We start from the raw sequence: 18,753 nt of genomic DNA, 5'->3' as shown, positions 1-18,753 counted from the left end.
ACTCCCATCAGCCTCAGCTGGACTGTGTGTTTAGGGCCAATTTGCATATCAGCAAATGTTCACTTTGTTCATCGATTTGCTCAACAGTGTAGGGGACAAATCAGAGGTCTGGAAGCAGACCATCACTGCTGGCGATCAATAACTACATTTGTACAGTATCCATAAAAAGTCAGTGGCCTGCTTTGGCAGTAAGGCGAGTCCAGCATTGGTTTTTATTCATCTATAAAGCTTTCATGCAGTTGTTTCCACCCTGCATTTCATCCCTTTTAACTCTGAACTCACATAACCTTGGTACTCGCTCACAGAATAGGCTGATGCTCCACACTCCATTGATTAGATCTGCATTTGGGAAAACATCATTTTCTTGCAGTGCACTTATACATGGAATAACCTGTAAAAGGCCTCACACGTGGTCTCTGTGCTGCCACTGCGGCTGTTCAAAGGCCTTATTTGAGACATAGATCTAATGGATTGTAAATGTTTTTAACTCAATGTTGCACTCCATTTTAAATATTGTATTGATCTTTAATTTCTTCTATTTTTTCCTATACTTTATACGTTATTATTCTGTATATAACTGTTTTATTGTCAGCTGCTGTTTTGCATCTTGACACCACTGTGAATGAGGACAGCCCCTCAATGGTCTTTCGAGGTGAAATGAATGTTGAATGAATCTCAGCTTTTATCCATTTTGCGCTTCAGTTTTGGGTGAAGCACTAACAGCTGTTTTTAAAAAATTCAATCTTATCCTGTAACATAGTTTTTTTTCTCTCATGTCAACTGATCGTCCACTTTGTGACAGAAACATGATAAAAGCATGAAGACTGCTGTGATGAAACTAATCATCAGTCAGATCCACGTGCCTGCATGATCAAACACTGCGGGGTGTTTAGAATGTTCAGGATTTCCATGAATGACGATCAGTTTTTATTTTGTTTGGTTGTTTTTTTAATGGAGTTATCCACCTTTCCACCCTCCAACCCAGAGAGAAAGAGGAAAAAAAAAAAAAACAGAAAATTTAAAATACAAGTTATTAAAAAAAATACATTTTGAGGAACACACTCGAAGCTACAAAACACAAACTTTTTGAACAACTCAAAAAGACAAAAAAAACAAAAAACAAAACACAAGTTTCAAATTGAAGACAGTCTTTTTTTTTAGTTACAAATTAAAACGGGAAGAAAAAGCATAGTTTTCACATAAACATCTTTTTTAACTTTTGATTCTGGTGGTTGTGAGGTTTTCCTCTGAGGGTGAATGATTCTGAGAAGTACACAGAGTCTGATCTGTTGCATGAAATAGACCAAGCCGCTCACGGTACACGTCCATCGACCCTAGGGAATAAAAACTTTATAGACTATGTGCAAGAGCTGCATCTTTTTGTCCATGAAGTCTCTTTATGATGAGCTCGACAAAGTGTGCAGCGTGTTTGTATATATGTATGTGTGTGTGTCTGTGTGTGTGTGTCTGTGTCTGTATGTTTTGTGTGCACGTATGGTCCAACAGTCTCATTGCTTCTCATCCTTCCGTTGTCCTCTCTTCTGTATCTCCTCAGAAATACATGTCTCTCTCCTCTGAACCAGTCAGTAAGGAAGAAAAAAAACAAAAAAACAAAAAAAACCAGAGAACTAGCCAGTCAGCCAATCAGCTCGCCTTTTACAGTCTATCAGCTGGTCACTTGTTTCCCACAGCAGTTTGTGTTGATCCAGTTTCAGTTCAGTCTGTGACCGTAAATACACGAGGACGCCATCGCCGGTCCAGCTAGTCCACATTTAAAGCTCCGAGGTGAACAGCAAACACGTTACTCTGTCAGTCAGTCAGTCAGTCAGTCAGTCAGTCAGTCAGTCAGTCAGTCCGGTCAGTCCGGTCAGTCCGGTCAGTCCAGAGCAGTAGAAACCAGTAGATCAGCTTTCTCGACTTTGCTGTCTGGTGGTCCGGCCAGTCTAGCCGACCCAAGGTAGACTACAGGACCTCCAACAGCAGAGGAGGAAGGTCAGAGCAGGACTGAGGGGGAGGAGAAAGAGAGGGTTATATGAAGAGGGCTAGAGACAGAGAGAGAGAGACAGAAAAGAAAAGGGAGATGGGGAAAAAGAGAGCAGGGTTTCTCTCTCGTCTCTTGCTTTCATTTGTGTCTCTGGAGAGCTTTCCTCTTCCGCCTCTTGAAGAAACAGCAGCACCTGAAAACACACAAACCATCAGTAACACACCTCAAATGCAGCCTGTCTTAAATATCTCCATAGATGGATTTTCTTAACGAATCAATTACAGAGACACACCAGAGTTTCACATGACAGATTTGTGTTTTCTTCTGTTCTCACTGGTTTGAAGTGGTTTCGTTGGAAAAAGGTGACATCACATGATTCTATTCACCAATCTTATTTAGCAATACTTGAATCATGTGATGATAGTTTTGGGTTCTTTTCTTATGGTTGGAATCAGTCAAATGTGATCACACTCACTGTTTGACTGTTAGTGAGAGAGACAAAAGACTTTTTGCACTGTCAGCATCCTGCTGGTGCAAAGTCAACACTGCTTTCAGAGTAAAATCCATGCAGTATGAAGAATGATGACGCCACAGGAAGTCACAAGAGCATCTCAGCACGCGCTTGTCAATACCTTGTTTTTCAGTTGCTTCACATCTAAATTGAGTGATCTACGTGTAAATTTGGATATTTTTGCTGTTACTGCTCAAACAGTTCATATCAGAGCTGCAGGAGCTGACATTACCACGATGCTACTCTAACTTGTGTGTGTGTGTGTGTGTGTGTGTTCTTACTTGGTATCATCAGCCACTTCCACCTCTGCATTGGCTGTGATTGGTGCGTTGGAGTGTCCTGCAGTGGGGTCGTCTGTATTCAGCTCCCCATTGGTTGAACTCATCACCTAGAGATGAAAAATGGAGGAGAAAGGGATGAGTACAGACGTACCGACGTCCTATCCTGGTGGGACAAAATTCAAATTAAAGACTTGCATTACGCCCACATTAAGACGGATGAATCTGAAAACGCTGCTGACGTGTGGAAAAACAGGACGCTTCCACACTTTGCTGTCTGTTTTTAAAAGGTCTTTTCCTACACAGACAAACCAAGTCAATAGAAAAAGAGGCCGCTTCACAGCCAAAAGGCAGTGTGACAGACAGAGGCTGGTCCACCTGTGTCCTGCTCTCCGTCCTCACAAAGGAAAAGACTGTTTTCAAATGCAGCCAGCTTAATGTGGACGTGCTCAGAATAGCCCAGAAGAGCTGAGACATCCAGAGAAGCGTCACCCCTCTGGACATACAGGCATCGCCAACATTCATTTTGCTGCCATGCAAAGTAGCGGCACCTCTGCTTAATGGCTGACAGTGTGTTTTTTTTTTTTCACCTTACAGAATGTGGAACAAAAAGTTACCATTTAGCAGCTTAACAGCAGCAGCTCTCGTAACACATACATGCGAGGAGCATCTTGCTGCAGCTGTTTTCAGCTCCTTTAAGCAGCTCACCTCTTACAACTATTTGCTGTTTTTCTCCCCAATCCCTTAAATGCACATGCCATGACTGAAATGTGTTTTTTTAAATCAACTCTGACAAAATCCACTTCATGCCAATACTGCAGCAGCTTAAAATGCAGAGTCATAACTGGCCACTCTGTTGAATCTTACTTTAAAAATGGGCCAATTTATGTGTCAAAACTCTATTAAGGTGTCAGTTGCTATTGTCACTTTTGCTAACGTGTCTCAGTAGAAATGGAAATAATTCTGTTCCATTAAAAAACATTAAACAGAGGATTAAACAGAGGTGTGTTTTGAAGAAAACATGGATAACAACACAATGTCCTGCAGTGTCGCTGTACACAGCAGGATGATGTTTTTGAAATTAGTGCTCACGTATGAATGCTCAAATCATGACATAATGTCTGTGTGTGTGTGTGTGTGTGTGTGTGTGTGTGTGTGTGTGTGTGTGTGTGTTTATGCTTTCTCTGTCTTTTCCCAACCCTCTGCTTCTTCTTTGTTTGATTCTTTTATTTCCCTGTCGACTGCATTTATATGAAACAGTCCTGTACAGCACAAATAAACCACAAAAGTCACACCAGAAAGACAGCTTTGTTGCCATCTTCGAATACATTTTCAAACTGCTACCAAATCATATTCCTATGTATGCTGGAGTGCTGCAAAATACAAAGCTGGCACGTTTAACGTGGCTGGAGTTGCACTGTATGCTCAGGCCTCACCTGTCATGGTTGATAATACTAATTAAATGAATCAGACACTGGATTAGTTATCTTCTTGGTCAGTTTAGTTTCACTCTGCTAGTTTGCTGGACACAAATAATGATGAGACAGACAATACATGAAGGATGATGCTACTTCTTGCAAAGTAAGCCATCACTACAAGGTAACAGCTGGATGATTTTACCCAGTGGAGTCAATGTCTGCTAACACAGGGGAACTACTGGAGCTTCCAAATAGATTATGTCACCTGTAAATTCCCAACAAATATCAACTTAACAGCACTAAATGAATGTCTGCTCTGTGGCATGATGCTATGTCACCCCATGTTGCTTTCGGGACCACTAATTGAAAACCACACAATTAAACAAGAGCAATGGCACTTACTGAACTTTATTTGGAGACTTAGGTGTTGTATTTATTAGAATGAAAGGCCAAAAGCAGGTTGAACCTTTCTTCACCAAACCCCCCTGTCACACACAGAAACTATCTACCTAACACACACACATCAACTACACCAACTCACATGGTCTCAGGCATAACTCCCAACTAAACCTCTGCTCATTTTCCATTATTTATTCTAGCTGTTCCAACAAACACAGTATGAAACCAAATCTCTACCTTGTCACTGGTCAGCTCACAAAAAGCAGTCTACACCATGTGGAAACCAGCCGACCTACATCTGTACCCTTGCAGGTGGTCTCCATTACTTTAATGTTAACAAGGTAGTGTTAGTTTGAAAAAAGTCTTAACATCACCAAACAATGCTGAGTAAACCTAACATGGATAAGTGAAGATCTTATTTTGGAGTTTCTATTACAATAGTTCCATGAGTGGGAATTATTGAGGTTGTGAGGAAAGAGAGTTGAGGTCAGCCCTGCTGCAGAGACAGAGAAAGTCATGCAGACAGACAGACAGACAGGTAGGCAGACAGACAGGAAGCCAGCAGAGCTAACCCTTCCTCTTAGTACCTGGACAGACCCGCCCAGCCTATCAGCAGTGAGATGGGAGCCCAGCAGCTCTCGATTGGTCACTGGAGTGGGCTGGGACTCACTGCCTTTCCCCTCTGGAGACTAGAGGAGACAGGAGGCCGATCGCAAGAGAAACGAGAAGGGAGGAGGAGGAGCGGCAAGAGGTGGTGGAGCAGGAGGAAAAAGGTGAATAGGACAGGTGAGATGGAAGAGTCAGGCCATGGGAACGGGAAGAAGCAGGGTGGAGTAGAGCGAGAGAAGAAGGAAAAGAAGTAAGGTGAAGGAGAAGTGGCAAGACGAGCAGATGGCGGACAGGAGCGTTGGGTTTAGGAGCAGTACGGTGAGGAGAGAATGAGGAAAGAGTGAGAAGGGAAAGAGAAAAGAAACAGTGAGTACAGAGTCAGTATTTGGTGGTGGAGAACAGGAGGGTCAGCACTCAAGTGCGCAGTACAGTGAGAGTGCACACGTTCTGCAGGCTCCATGCAAAAGGAGAAGGACGTGGTCCACTTTCTGTATCATCTTCACCGTCACCTCACCCGCATCGTACCTCTGTTTAGTTTTCTGACACTGGTCAACAGAAAAAAAAGGGGGCATGGAAACCCTCAGCTTCATGTGAACTTTAGCCTATTACCCATCTCTGCCATGAAGCTGTGGGTTATGGAAAGCCAGCCCTTCTCTCCAGGCCTGGTGCTGTTTTAGAAGGGTGTTTATGTTGCCTGGGAGAAGACATTAACTAAAAACCTGAAGTCAGGGAACATAACTGCCAGCAACCTCGCATGACAAAATGAACAGTGATAAACATCTTGTGGTTACGTTTTCATGGAGACGGGCAGATGTTCGATTTTTGCGCACGTCTTTGCAATGATCCCTCAAATTTAGTGATCAAATATATGTGACAAAGATATTTAATGGAGGCAGGATATTTTACAGTTTAACAGTAAGCTTGAATGTCCAAAGTGACATCAGTGCACTGAAACAACAAACCTCACTAGAAAGAGACAACTTTTCAACGTCGTCTAGCTTTTTCCAAGTGGTATAACAAAAATCAACACCACTTTGGAAATAAGAGAAGAAATAAACATGTTCACTGTAGAGGTAAAGCAAAATTTGAATAATAGTGCAGCGTGAGTGTTGCTTCACACAAACAACTAACTAACTTGCTTGAGGGTGGAGGAGTAGAAGAAAAAGCATGAGTTCATAAATTCATTCATTTAATCTATAATGGAGACATGAGAGCAGATAGAAACGGTGCCATCCTGACTGGATCACTCGTCAGCCTTCATTATCCCCGCAGATCGTAACTCGTGTCAGATAGAATTGCATCGCGAAAGCGAGGCCTACAGGGAATCAATGTAAAAGCTGATGGTGACGTGATTCTGGAGCCATTACACTGTGTAATAATATTCACTTCACGATACCATATTAAGGTAACAATTACCCCAAGCAAAGAATTCATGCCAATACTGATAAATCTCCAATGTATCTGTGATTGTCCAATGTCCGCTGATCGATGTGTTGGCTGGGCTGTATTAGGCATAAAGCACAAGCCCAATTCCAAAAAAGTTGGGACGCTGTGTAAAACCTTTTTGACATACACTCACTTGAAAACAGCACAAAGACAATATATTTAATGTTTCACCTCATCAGCTTCACTTATTTTTGTAAATATCTGCTTGTTGTGAATTTGATGCAGCAACATGTTTCAAACAAGTTTGGACAGGAGCAACTAAAGACTGGGAAAGATGTGGAATGCTCCAAAAACACCTGTTTGGAACATTCCACAGGTAAACAGGTTGATTGGTAACAGGTGATAAGATCATGATTGGGTATGAAAGGAGCATCCTGGAAAGGCTCAGTGGTTCACAAGTGAAGATGGAGAGAGGTTCACCACTTTGTGAACACATGATTGTATGAAGGATGTTACTACATTGCTTCTGGAACACTTTGTAAAACTATTGTTTGTGAACACAGTTTGTTTGCAAATTCTTTTTGTATTTCCATTTTACACACAGCATCCCAAGTCTTTGGAATCGAGGCTGTAAATGTCCCTGCTCAGAGGTGGGAATATGCGGTCTACCATGAGCTCAATGAAGCTTCGGATGCTGTGGAAATGGAATCCACTGTAACTGCTGTGGATCGAGTCTGACTACAGCTGCCATCCTCCCTGAAGAAGCAAATAACATTTGACAGCCAACTGTGGAGCCTGCAGAGGGTGACCAACACTCAGTGTGTTCAGGCTTTTCTGTTGATCAGTGTCAAAACACCCCTACTGTCCACTGTGACTCGATACTGTGAAGCATGAAAAAGTCGAACTGGTGTTAATACTTTAACAGGCACCATATACCATGACAGTTAACAACTGTGGTATTAAGCAATCAAGGCGGGCTTTACTGTAGTCTGTTCATTTTTGATGTGAGCATCTTTAGTTTGGATTGCTGCAGCGCTGCTCGCATTTCGGCTGCAGCCTTTAGTGATGATTGAAAGAGAAATCAAGCAAGTTAACCCTGCAACAAGGCCAACTGGCTTTTGAAAGTAGAACAAATAAGAAAGTGATAAAAGCTGGGGAGCAACACTGACTGAGAGGCAGAGCTGCTTGTGTGTGTGTGTGTGTGTGTGTGTGTGTGTGTGTGTGTGTGTGTGTCTAACCTACAGTGAAGAAAACACAGGTCGACCTCTTAACTACGCCGGCACATTTGCCATTTTAAAGTTGGTTTGGACAGTTTGGCTACCGAATCTGTTCCAAATGTTTAGACACGACTAAACTCATGTGAACGGGAACACCAACATGACCATGTTTTCTAGTTGTTCAGAATGAGTGTGCCTACCTGGTTTTTGGTCTGCGGTGCTTTCTCTCGGTTGCTCGTCTGAAGTGGAGTCTCACTGGCCACTGGGCCAATAGGAGTGGGCTAAACACACAGAAAGTGAGGTCAACGTGGGATCAGAGTAAGGAAATGCACAGATGGTTAAATAACATTTCTTTACGAGGACTTGATATCCGATTTTTGATCTAACAGATGAAGCTGTACTGCACTGATGAGGGGAGCAGTAGAAGCCCTGTACAATAAACTATTGTGTCATTAAAAACTCATCACATCGAATGCAGAAGCTTCGGAGTGACGATGCTGAATGCTGCAGCATTGTGTACCACTCCAATTTCAAACCTCAGACGCTGAGCTCAAAGCTCACTTTATATGGACTTCAACACTGTTTTCTGCTGACCTCACGCAGAGCGAGTCTACTCAGATTACAGTTTACAAAGCAACTTAAACCTGGAGGAGGAAGGGTCTTTGACTCTGGAAGATATGAGTGTAAGTGCAGAGCATGACTTTATCACTTCTTGTTTACACAGGAGAGGAGTCATGATTTTGTATCCCTGCTGAACTGACCCTGTCCTAAACCCAGCAGCACATACAGCCCAGAGTGTGCATGCAAGACAAAACACCAACTCCACACTAACCAGTGGCTTTCCAGTCCAGTCGTACTGGTAGTCGAAGATGTATCCATTTCTGTCAAAGAGGTCCGTAAAGAGTTTCCTCAGATAGTCGTAGTCTGGCTTCTCGAAGAAGTCAAGCCGACGCACATACCGCAGATAGGTGGCCATCTCTTCTGTTACATACACACAGGCACACAAACATTCACACACACATGTACATATTCATACACAGAGACACACACACACACACAGACACAATTTGATCAACATATGCTAGCCAACTGCACAGAAACCCCACTTTTCTGCAGAATTGTGTGTGTATACGAACCTGGGAAGTTTTCACAGAGGACCTCAATTGGCGTGTCTCTCTTTGTGTCGCCTATCTTCTGATAACGTTCTTTTAGCGTGTCAGCCTGATAGTGAGACAGACGGGGAGGAATTTATTTGCAACAGGCAACTGAAGACAGAGGTCCATGCTTGAAAGGAAGGGGGGGAAACAAAGGTGACTGGACTGATGAACACACTGGATGGTTGGTCAGCTGTCTCCTCACCTTGAGTCCCTGCCAGGGTAGGCTGCCTCGCAGGAAGTACATGAACATGTGGCCTAGAGCTTCCAGGTCATCCCGCCTGCTTTGCTCTGAAATAACAGATCAACAACAAAGGCTTAAATGGCTGGACTGCATCAGTGGTGTTGAATTCAACACCACTACTGCCAAGAAGACGAACACTATGCTTCAACACCCAGTCTGGTTCTTTCTGTGACAAAGGCAGACAAATTCACCACGGTCTCATTCCTTTATGTTACTTAAACCATATCATCACTAATGGTTTCCCAGTGGCATGATGATATTTTAGAATGGTTAACTTCCTGTCTGTCTGGTCACTAAAAATATTTTCAAACTTCCTCTATGCGTTGCTTTCACTGGTTGAGAGCAGACTTTATTGGTCTCAATCACGACAGATGCAAGCTGTCAAGCAAAGTGTTAAGCAAGTCTGCAAAGTCAAGTTTTTATTCACTCAGCAAATATGTGGAAGATTTTCTGCCTTTAAGCTTCATTTCTTTTCTTTATTTCACTGACAGACTGACAATACAGTGACAGAAAAACTAATTACTTGAAGACGTGAAATTGTGGAGGGCATTTTGGACGATTATCAGATCCTTTGCATACATACTAAGATTAAGAAAGCTATAACTGACACATAACAATAAAAGTTACATCCCTTATCATTTTCTGTCATTGGTGGGCAGCACCTTGTTTTTCTTCATCACATCGACAACAGCAGCACACATCACGGAGACAGAAGGCAAAGTGACTAGACGCAGGTTTAAATGCATGTTTTGCTAAGGTTCAGCGTGTGCTCACATGCACACAGCTCTTCCAAGGCTTTAGACATCTATGGTTCATATGGTATGGATCAATGATTTGGATTGGTGTGGTACATGTGTGCTTTACGTAGCACAAGGGAGGAGCTCACCTTTTCCCAGGTGTGTATTGATGCTCATATATCTAGCAGTTCCAGTCAGACTCTTGTGTTCTCTGTATGGGATGTGCTTCTTGGTCTCAGGGTCTATGTATTCTTTTGCCAGGCCAAAGTCTATGATGTGGATGGTGTGTTGCCGTTTAGAGCCAGGTCGGCCCACCAGGAAGTTCTCAGGCTTCACGTCTCGATAGATCAGGCTTCTGGTGTGGACGAACTCCATACGGGTTATCTAAGGAGCGAAAAAGGTAGATTTAAAAAATCCAACAATGAACTACAAGTGTGAGGGTGTGGGGTGAAAGAAAAAAAGGGTTTTCTTTGTATTTGTCTTACCAGTTGTATGGCTATCATTAGTACAGTCTTTAGAGAGAAGGTCCGGTCACAGAGGTCAAACAGATCTTCTAAGCTGGGTCCCAATAGCTCCAGGACCATAGCATTGTATTTGCCACATGGTCCAAAGTAAAACACCTGGGGTACGCCCTCTGGATGAACAAATAAAGAGCAGGAGTTGAACATTTATGTGTGCATGTATTAAACATCAATCATCACGTGACTGTAAAGGCATCCGCGGTGTGCAAAGTATAGCTCATCAAAGTCGCAAGTCAAGACCAACAAGCACCACATCAAGTCCAAGTTCAACAAGTCATTATGGTGCCTATACAAATAATTAACATTTAATATAGCAAATTTAGAGATAACGCAGTTTCAAATTTGTATTTATTTCTTTGGAACAAAGTGTTGCATGTTGCTGACCATTTCCAACTGCCCAAAGTCATATCTACATCTGAATTTGATCATCTGAAGTAACATGTTTTTTCCATCTGCTGGTCTTCATTGTCAACGTTACTTTTCTCTGCTGCTCACGCAGCGTGACTGGCTGTGAGGACATCAAGTCATTCCAAGTCAAGTCCAAGTGGCGTCACAAGTCGTTAGTATTCAAGTCAAAGTTTAGTTATACGTCCTCACTGACTTCATCTTGTCTGGGATCATCTGATTTATGACGAGTCCAATTTAGGTCCAAGCCATGTGACTTGCACCCACACTTTTGTCTTGTCTACACAGGAGGCGTTTCAGTTTTCCGTTTCACAAAAGTCTGAGGAAATACACATCACTATTTTAAAAAGTCCAGTTCTTCTGTTTTATGCATGTAACTGCAGTGATTGTATGTGAGTTCTGTACACTGCCAAATGGAGGTGAGCAACACCTGAGTCCATCCTGTGTAGATACAGACAAGGAGCGAAGAAGCTGCTGCTAACATGCTGTTTCTCCTACATGGGCTGCATAGACAGTGCTATAACATTTAACTCTGTGTAGTCATAAGTGGTAAAGATGCCACTGCTTAGACCCAGAGTTAAATAACCAGCAGAAATTCTTCTGGCTTATGCTCCAATTGACACAGTTTGTCAGGTGGGAAACCCATCAAGTGGTCTGGTGCTTGTTGCACCATGAACAATTCATACTGGTTGGTCTGGGTGGGGGGAATAGCATGAACCTCGCATGTATTATCAGAAAAAAAATGTTATGATATGTCCACAAGACAATAGTGCATGGGAAGTGAGCATTCAACACTGGGCAAACATCTGGTAAAAATCAGCAAAAGTGAAGACAATAATATGGCAACAATATGGCACTTTCCTTTGAGAAATTATGCTAAAAAACACAAGTCAAAGTCTTATTTGCTAGCCAGCAGTAATGTATATGTTACACACAGCTGACTTCTTTATAGCTGTTGGTCACATGCAAACCCTTCCTTTTAACCTTGACTGATTCTCAAAGTAGAAAACCAGAGAAAAGAGATGGTGGTTCTCACCCGAACTTCCCAGCTGTTTGTAGAAGCGATATTCTAGGTGGAGCTGTGGCGCCCGTGACTTGATGGGCTCCTACAAAGGAGGATTATGTTTGAATTAGAATCATTCCTTGTCACACAAAAGCGACAGTAAAATTCAGAACTTAGAATTCACAAGACACATTTTTTGACAAAACATATTCAGAGAAGTCAAGCCCAATTTTAAACATGTTCCAAATACATAATGGTTTATGTATAATGTCACACTGTTTTCTATCCCTTTCAAATGCGTTTATTCTGAAATATGGATTAATAATTGTTCTTCTCACTATTAAACAAATGAAATGAGCTGCCCTACAAACTGTATACAGAGAAATCATTTTTACCAGTTTGATAGCCACATATTCGTTGGTGTACAGGTTCTTTCCAAGTCGCAGCTCTCCAAAGTTCCCACAGCCGATCTTCTTTCCGACCCGGAAGTTTGGTCCAACCATGAGAACCCCGGAGTTGGAGCCGGTACCCCGGCTACCATGCCCTGATCGACTCCCTGTCTTCCCAGACATCCTTTTCCCCTCCTCTGTCTCCCCCTTCCCTCCTGCTCCTCCTCCTCCTCCTCCTCCTCCTCCTCCTCCTCCCCCACCACCACCACCACCTCCTCCCCCTACTCCTCGCTTGTCAAAGTCCATCAGTTTGTGGTAGCCTGGCCTCTCCACGGTTAAGCCGATTCCATGCAACCAAAACAACTACCAAAACAACTGCCTAGCGGCGTGACTGTCAGAATTTTGTATGGTCTACTCTGGGCCAAAATGTGAATTAAACTGGGGTTTGGGTTTGGGTTTTACTTTAAAGAGGGCAGGGAGTGAGCTGTGGCAGTTCAAGTTTAACTGGGACAGATTTGAGATGAATTCAAATGAAAGTGGATCTAACACTGGACCAGAGCTTAGTTAGGCTGAGCTAAAAAGCACTTTGTACTATGCAGAAGTGGTAAGGGCTGATGAGAGCACAAGCAACTGATGATTGTTGGGTAGATGGAAAGATGACTAAATGAAGGAGAAATGAAAAGATGATGGGGTAAGGGGGCACCACTACCAACTAGTTTATACCCCCTTGTAGGGGCCAGAGATGGTGATGGAGGGGAGGGTAACAGCCTGATCTGTCACCATACGTTGCTAGCCATAGGCTAACATGCTATATGAAACCAGGAAGCTATGCTAGCTTCAGGCTCAGACATAACAGTCCACCATGACAACACCCTTACACCCAACCCCAGCCCAGACTTTGACAGCAAGTGTGTTGAGTTTATAAAAACTGAAGGAGTTCAGAGGTTCTCCTTTTTCACCTCTGATATTAGAGTATAACTTAATACTTCAGGTGTTTGATTTACTGCCATATGTCCTGGCTAGTTGGCGTTATAGCATCTGTTCCTATAAATGCTGGAGCTCTGTACTTGTCCACTGTCACAGGGGCCGATGATCTTTCACTCAGAGGTTTGGTCCTACAGGACAGCACGTGAAGCTTCGCCCCCTCGGTGTGAAGAATGCTGTGTGCCAAGGTTTCAGTGTACCACCTGAAAGACATTCAGAGAAAAAAAATAGATTAGACTGGAGTGATTTCATAAAGCAGAGACATATTTTTGTATTTAATGTATAGCACAATATTTTCACAGGCCCATCTTTATTGGGCTTCCTGAACAATTTTAGCTCAACGGTAAAACTACTAGCCAACAGACTCTGTCCTATTTAGAAAGGATACTCTAGAAATAATTGCAGAGGAAAACACGTTAGATGCCGTAGCAAGTAAAAGATAACTGGTCAGAGAGCAGGCTGACAGGGTTTTGAAAATGTAACAAAATACATTTTTTGCATGCAATATTTGGGAAATTTCAAAGTTTTACATTTAAAATTCAAAACAGTAACCAACTGACAGCATTTGGCCTTTCTGAGAGAAAAGCAGGCCAGATCTTCCTCCATGAGGACAGGACATGTTCTCTAGCGTTTCTGATTTCCTCTTCTAATAATAACACTCATCCTAGCTACTCCAATTCCTTCCTTTTCTCCTCTGAGTTTTCCTCTGCACTCATTTCTTTCCTTTTACACTGACTCTATCTTCACTCCTCCTTTTCTCATATTCCCTCTCCTCCCATTCTTCCTGCTCTTCCTGCTACAACAAACTCATAAATGGTAATGCACGTGTTTTTATTAAGATCTAACTATGCAGGTAGCAGATGAAACATGAATATCAGTCAAACACAACTGCCCCTCTACTTAAAAGTATATACTTATAGCATGCAATATTTCATATACATTACATCCACTTATTAAACTTAAGCATATGGCCTTGTTATTTTTGTTGTTTGTACACATTAAATTAACAACAATGTTCAGATGATCTGTCCAAAATTTAACTGGTACCTCCAGGGCTCAGTTTTAAAGCAGAAAAGATTGGCTGAACAACAAATTTAACGTAAGTTAACACACAGGCAAAGGGAATTTGCATTTTCTGTTCGTGGGAAAAGATGACACCACCTTGGGTGATATAACAAAGGCTTCATGCCACTCTAATGTATGTAAGTTCAGGTTGTTCCTGGCACTGTTTTCAATCAACTTTCAGAATAAAAGTTTACAGCGCAAGAGGTTCAGGGCCACTTCTTTACTCATTTAATGACATGAGGGACACAGAGAAAAGGATAATAATGAGGAGGCGGGGGAGGAAATGTCTGAGATAGTGGACAATGCTGAGTACGTCTCCTATGATGTCATGAACAGGAATACCATGACCCCTGAGCCCCGTAAGGAACCGCAACATGTATGAACAGAACACAATGACCCAAATCTTATACAGTAGGTGGATTTTACATTTTTTCTCTATTTTAGTCAGCACTTCAAATCACAACAAAAATGTCATCACGTAGCACTGTAGTCTCACAAACGACTCCACCGGTCTATTGCAATCTAGTCAGATATTGACATTCTGCTTTCCTCCAAGCACTATAACTAGAGGTACCCCACACAGGATATTTGAAGCCAATAAGAGTTGCTGAATACATGTAAAAAATGGCTGATGCTGATACAAATCTAGGAACACAGTGGGATTCAGAAGGACTTCACAGCTATGTGAAACAACTTCAGCTACAGTGCAGCTGCGTCAACTCTTTGCCTGAGAACTTGATTTGTTGTTGTTTGCACTGTGCTCAGCTGAGTTTATCAAATGAGGGAATTAGGTTGCTCTTAACTTAACAGGATTACTAAAATCAGATTGCATAATAAAATTAAACAGCATTTGGCCCTGACTGAAGTTAGACCTATACCTTTAATTACATCCACTGTTGCGGGTTAAACACTGTTTTTTCCTTCCCACAGAGGAAGCCTGTCAGATTGAGCAACTCACACAAAAATCAATGCTACTCTATAGGCCATATATGACATAGGGTTAGGTCTGTGCAAAGTGAGAAGCAACATCACTCCAACGCACTATCTTTGGCCTCAGCTAAAAGAAGAGTTTGCAACTCTTGCATGAATACAATATGAAAGACTGAGGTCTTGTTTGAGCCAGCTTCAGAAGAAAAAAAAACACACTTGCTCTTCTGTCTTTCCACAAACTAGAAGGTGACAAATTATTGGCCAAGTTTGACTTTCTCTTCTATAACTTCCTTCATAATCATGCAGTTAATTGGGAAACATGTTCTAAAATAGCTTGGTATCAAAACTAATTTACATGCATATCAAATACCAACAGGAAGCCTTTAAACTTTTCTTTGACCCCAGTACATTTACCCAAGCATCTGCAACTCGATCACTGCACATCAACCTTTCTTCAAACAACTCATAGTTTCTTAATGTATACTTCCAAGTTATCTGGACATTTTTTCTAATCAAAATTAGCTCCTTTTAAGACTTTTCAGGTAAGACTATATAGGTATTGAAAACAGTATTTGCCAGGCACTTAAAGGAGGAAACTGTATCCAAAACTGAGCCACTGTCTGCAATGATTTGTGTCATGGCCCCTCTATCGTCTGACTACATCAACCTGAGCAGTGAAAGTTTTGTGGTTTACTACATCAACAACCCTGCATGCAGCTTCACACCCCACAGTGCCTACTAAACAGCATGCCACAGGCTACAAATCTGACCTCAATTACTAAGCAACTGGGACTACAGATTATCCATATGATGAAAAATCTGATATAACAGTTTTTTTTTTTGAGATGCCAATTTAGATACCACTTCTTTAAAGTGAAAAATCTGCCCGAAGCCTCACAACTTACACCCCATGTAACTTATACACCATGTGTTCCTAATGTATAACAAAGTGACTTTCAAATGAAGGTAATCTGACTGTACAGTGCAACACAACAATAAATACACTGATTATGAGGGTAAATAAAGTCTGCAGGTGGTGATATATGTGCTAAGAGATTTCTACACACAGTTTATTTACGATTACCTTCAATTTGAGCTCGACTGCCTCTGCTTTTTAATCGATGAAAAGTTCATGAAATCAAATCATAAAATGTGTTAAATCATAACATACTCTTCAAAACATGTTCTGTACAATTCCTGAGAGATTAATTAAAAAACAAAACACATATGAATAATCCAAATCAAAGAACTGTACAAGGGCTTTTCAATAAACATCGATTTGTGACCTTTCCCAATTGTCATCTTTGCTCTAATGTGGTCAGTGGCGATGCTATACTCACTACCTAATAAACATTACTCTGTTTCTACCTTTACTGCTCTCTCTACATTGCCAGTCCACTGTGTCCTACGTTAACTATTGGTGACAGTGCTAGGCATGATATGCAAAATTTTAAAAGCACATCCCTATTGACAGTTTTCCATTTGTGCATCAATGCCACCTTACAGTAACAAGCCAATGAGTGCATGCAGGACTGGTGGCCCTGATGGAAGTGGAAGCCTTTGTCCTTATAGTCAGTCTATTCATTTTAAGATCTACTCAGCAGCTCTTGATGAGGATTTTAAGGGAAACATAGTTTATAGCTGGATCAACATGGCCTTGTCTCACCACCCACACTCCAATGGTTAACTTAGCTGCATCTCCTCTTACTCATCTCTACATATGATTTAGGTACTAGTGAATACTTCAAAGGCAACCTGGGAGACTGTACAAGGGAGCTTCCTTCAAGATTGTCACTAGTTGTCACATTTCGAATGGTGGAACAGAAAGCTGTGAAGGTAATGAACTGTGAGACCAAAGCAGCCCGAGTTTGTTCATGGGGCTAACGTTAGCTGATACGACTGCAGCAGACTTCAACATTCAAGCACCAGCGACTGTTCAACCTGATAACTATACGCCTACAGTCGCTATCCGACGTTAGCTGTTGGCCTATTTTGGAAAATCTAATTATGTGGTGGTATTGCATGTCAAACTCTCAATCGAGCTAGGTAACGCAGGAAGTTAGGTCTAGGCCACAGTAGTTTGTGTGTGTGTTTGGCCTCAGTGTAGCTTGACATCGTTAGCTTCATTGAAACAAACTTGAAATGGCTAAGTGGAGATAATGCAGCAGCAAATGAAGCGAAGTAATGTCACAGAATAAAAACAACAAAACTGACGTACGGAAGTGAATTAGGTAGCTAGTGTAACATATCAACAACTAGCTACCAAGCTAGCGTTTACTAGCCTATATGGTCGCAGCAAGACGTAGCCTGATAGGCGCTAACGTTGACTAACATGTTAGCCAGCCAGCTAACCAGCTAATGTTGGCTAACGTTGAATTTCTGCCCATACAGTCATTCATAAACATAGCCAGCTAATTTAACAAATAAATTTGTCCAAAGTTGAAAAAAAGAAGTTACGTACCCAAACAGATGTTCATTTGGTTGCTATTCTACTACGTAGGAATAAACTGTTCTCATTTTCTTCGTCTCGTTTTCCTGCTCATATCTCTTTCTGTGGATGTTTGGCTAACCAGCTGAAAAGCCTCGCCAGTGACCATAATGCAATTTACGTAAATGGAGATAAGTACGGCGCAGTAAAGGGACGGGGCGAGCGTAACCTGCTTTGAAGAATACCGACTGAAAATCTGCGTGCGCGCGCGTGTGTTAGTGAGCGTGAGGGTCACGCACACTTTGATTTGCAGAGAAAAGTTGTTTTTCTTTTACCATTACTTTCTGAAATAACCATGTCTGTGTGTTTTTCATACGTTGTCTGTTCATATGTATCTATATATGCATATATGTATACATACAGACACACACACACACACACACACACACACACACACACACACACATATATATGTGTGTGTGTGTGTGTGTGTGTGTGTATATATATATATATATATGTGTGTGTGTGTGTGTGTGTGTATGTGTGTGTGTGTGTGTGTGTGTGTGTGTATATATATATGTATACACACACACACAGCAGGTTTAGATCTTTTCTCCTGATACTTAAGTTTGGTGTTCAGTACGTAAATCACACACTGATTTGGAATAATATGTGAAACAGGTTGGCTGCCTATAACGGATATGAACCAAGACTGGATTGTTAACCATGCAAAGTGGGCAACTGCTCATTCACAGTATATGTCAACTGGGCTTTGCAATTTGTACCACTAAAATATAACAATCAACTAAAGCTTATTCAGTATTACCCTAATCTTGTGGCCCTGTCTTGTAGAAGGGCCCTGTGTCACAATATTAGTAATAAGTAATAATAAGTAATAAGTTTATATTGTGCTTACATGGTGCATATTCTTTAATAAAGTAATATTTAATCAATTTGCTGTTTGGAACACATTTAGAGCCATTTAGTGTTTTGGTGTAAGAATACTGGTGGCTTCCGTCATCTCTTTGTATATAATAAGGGTTTTGGAGATATGGTTGGCAATGGAGGTCCAACAACAAAAATTATTGCCC

The 18,753-nt window shown here is 41.7% G+C and overlaps 1 protein-coding gene across 4 annotated transcripts; it reads right to left on the bottom strand.

The window, feature by feature from the left end:
* Positions 1 to 905: 905 nt before the first annotated feature.
* LOC143329111 (casein kinase I-like) lies at positions 906 to 17,819 on the bottom strand. Of its 4 annotated transcripts, none has more exons than XM_076744837.1 (12): positions 17,696 to 17,819; positions 12,262 to 13,442; positions 11,900 to 11,969; positions 10,423 to 10,571; positions 10,087 to 10,321; positions 9,162 to 9,247; positions 8,939 to 9,023; positions 8,635 to 8,780; positions 8,003 to 8,083; positions 5,178 to 5,279; positions 2,777 to 2,883; positions 906 to 2,177 (listed from the first exon to the last, which is right to left on the bottom strand). In XM_076744837.1, the coding sequence occupies exons 2-12, from the start codon at positions 12,559 to 12,561 to the stop codon at positions 2,123 to 2,125; spliced, it is 1,416 nt and encodes a 471-aa protein (XP_076600952.1). In that variant the 5' UTR covers positions 12,562 to 13,442; positions 17,696 to 17,819; the 3' UTR covers positions 906 to 2,122. The 4 variants fall into 4 exon arrangements, with proteins under 4 accessions (XP_076600952.1, XP_076600951.1, XP_076600954.1 ...); XM_076744836.1 differs by having other exon boundaries at positions 8,635 to 8,783; positions 17,696 to 17,817; XM_076744839.1 differs by lacking the exon at positions 5,178 to 5,279.
* Positions 17,820 to 18,753: the final 934 nt, after the last annotated feature.

This window comes from Chaetodon auriga, chromosome 12 (genome assembly GCF_051107435.1).
Source record: "Chaetodon auriga isolate fChaAug3 chromosome 12, fChaAug3.hap1, whole genome shotgun sequence".
Taxonomy (NCBI): domain Eukaryota; kingdom Metazoa; phylum Chordata; class Actinopteri; order Chaetodontiformes; family Chaetodontidae; genus Chaetodon; species Chaetodon auriga.
This window is presented reverse-complemented; position numbering and strand designations above follow the sequence as displayed.

Coding starts and splice junctions, on each gene's coding strand:
- LOC143329111 (XM_076744836.1), bottom strand. CDS start 12,561: ATGGACTTTGACAAGCGAGGAGTAGGGGGAGGAGGTGGTGGTGGTGGT. Junction 10,572..11,899: donor CAAACAGCTGGGAAGTTCGG/GTGAGAACCACC, acceptor TTGTTCATCCAG/AGGGCGTACCCCAGGTGTTT. Junction 10,322..10,422: donor TAATGATAGCCATACAACTG/GTAAGACAAATA, acceptor TTCGCTCCTTAG/ATAACCCGTATGGAGTTCGT.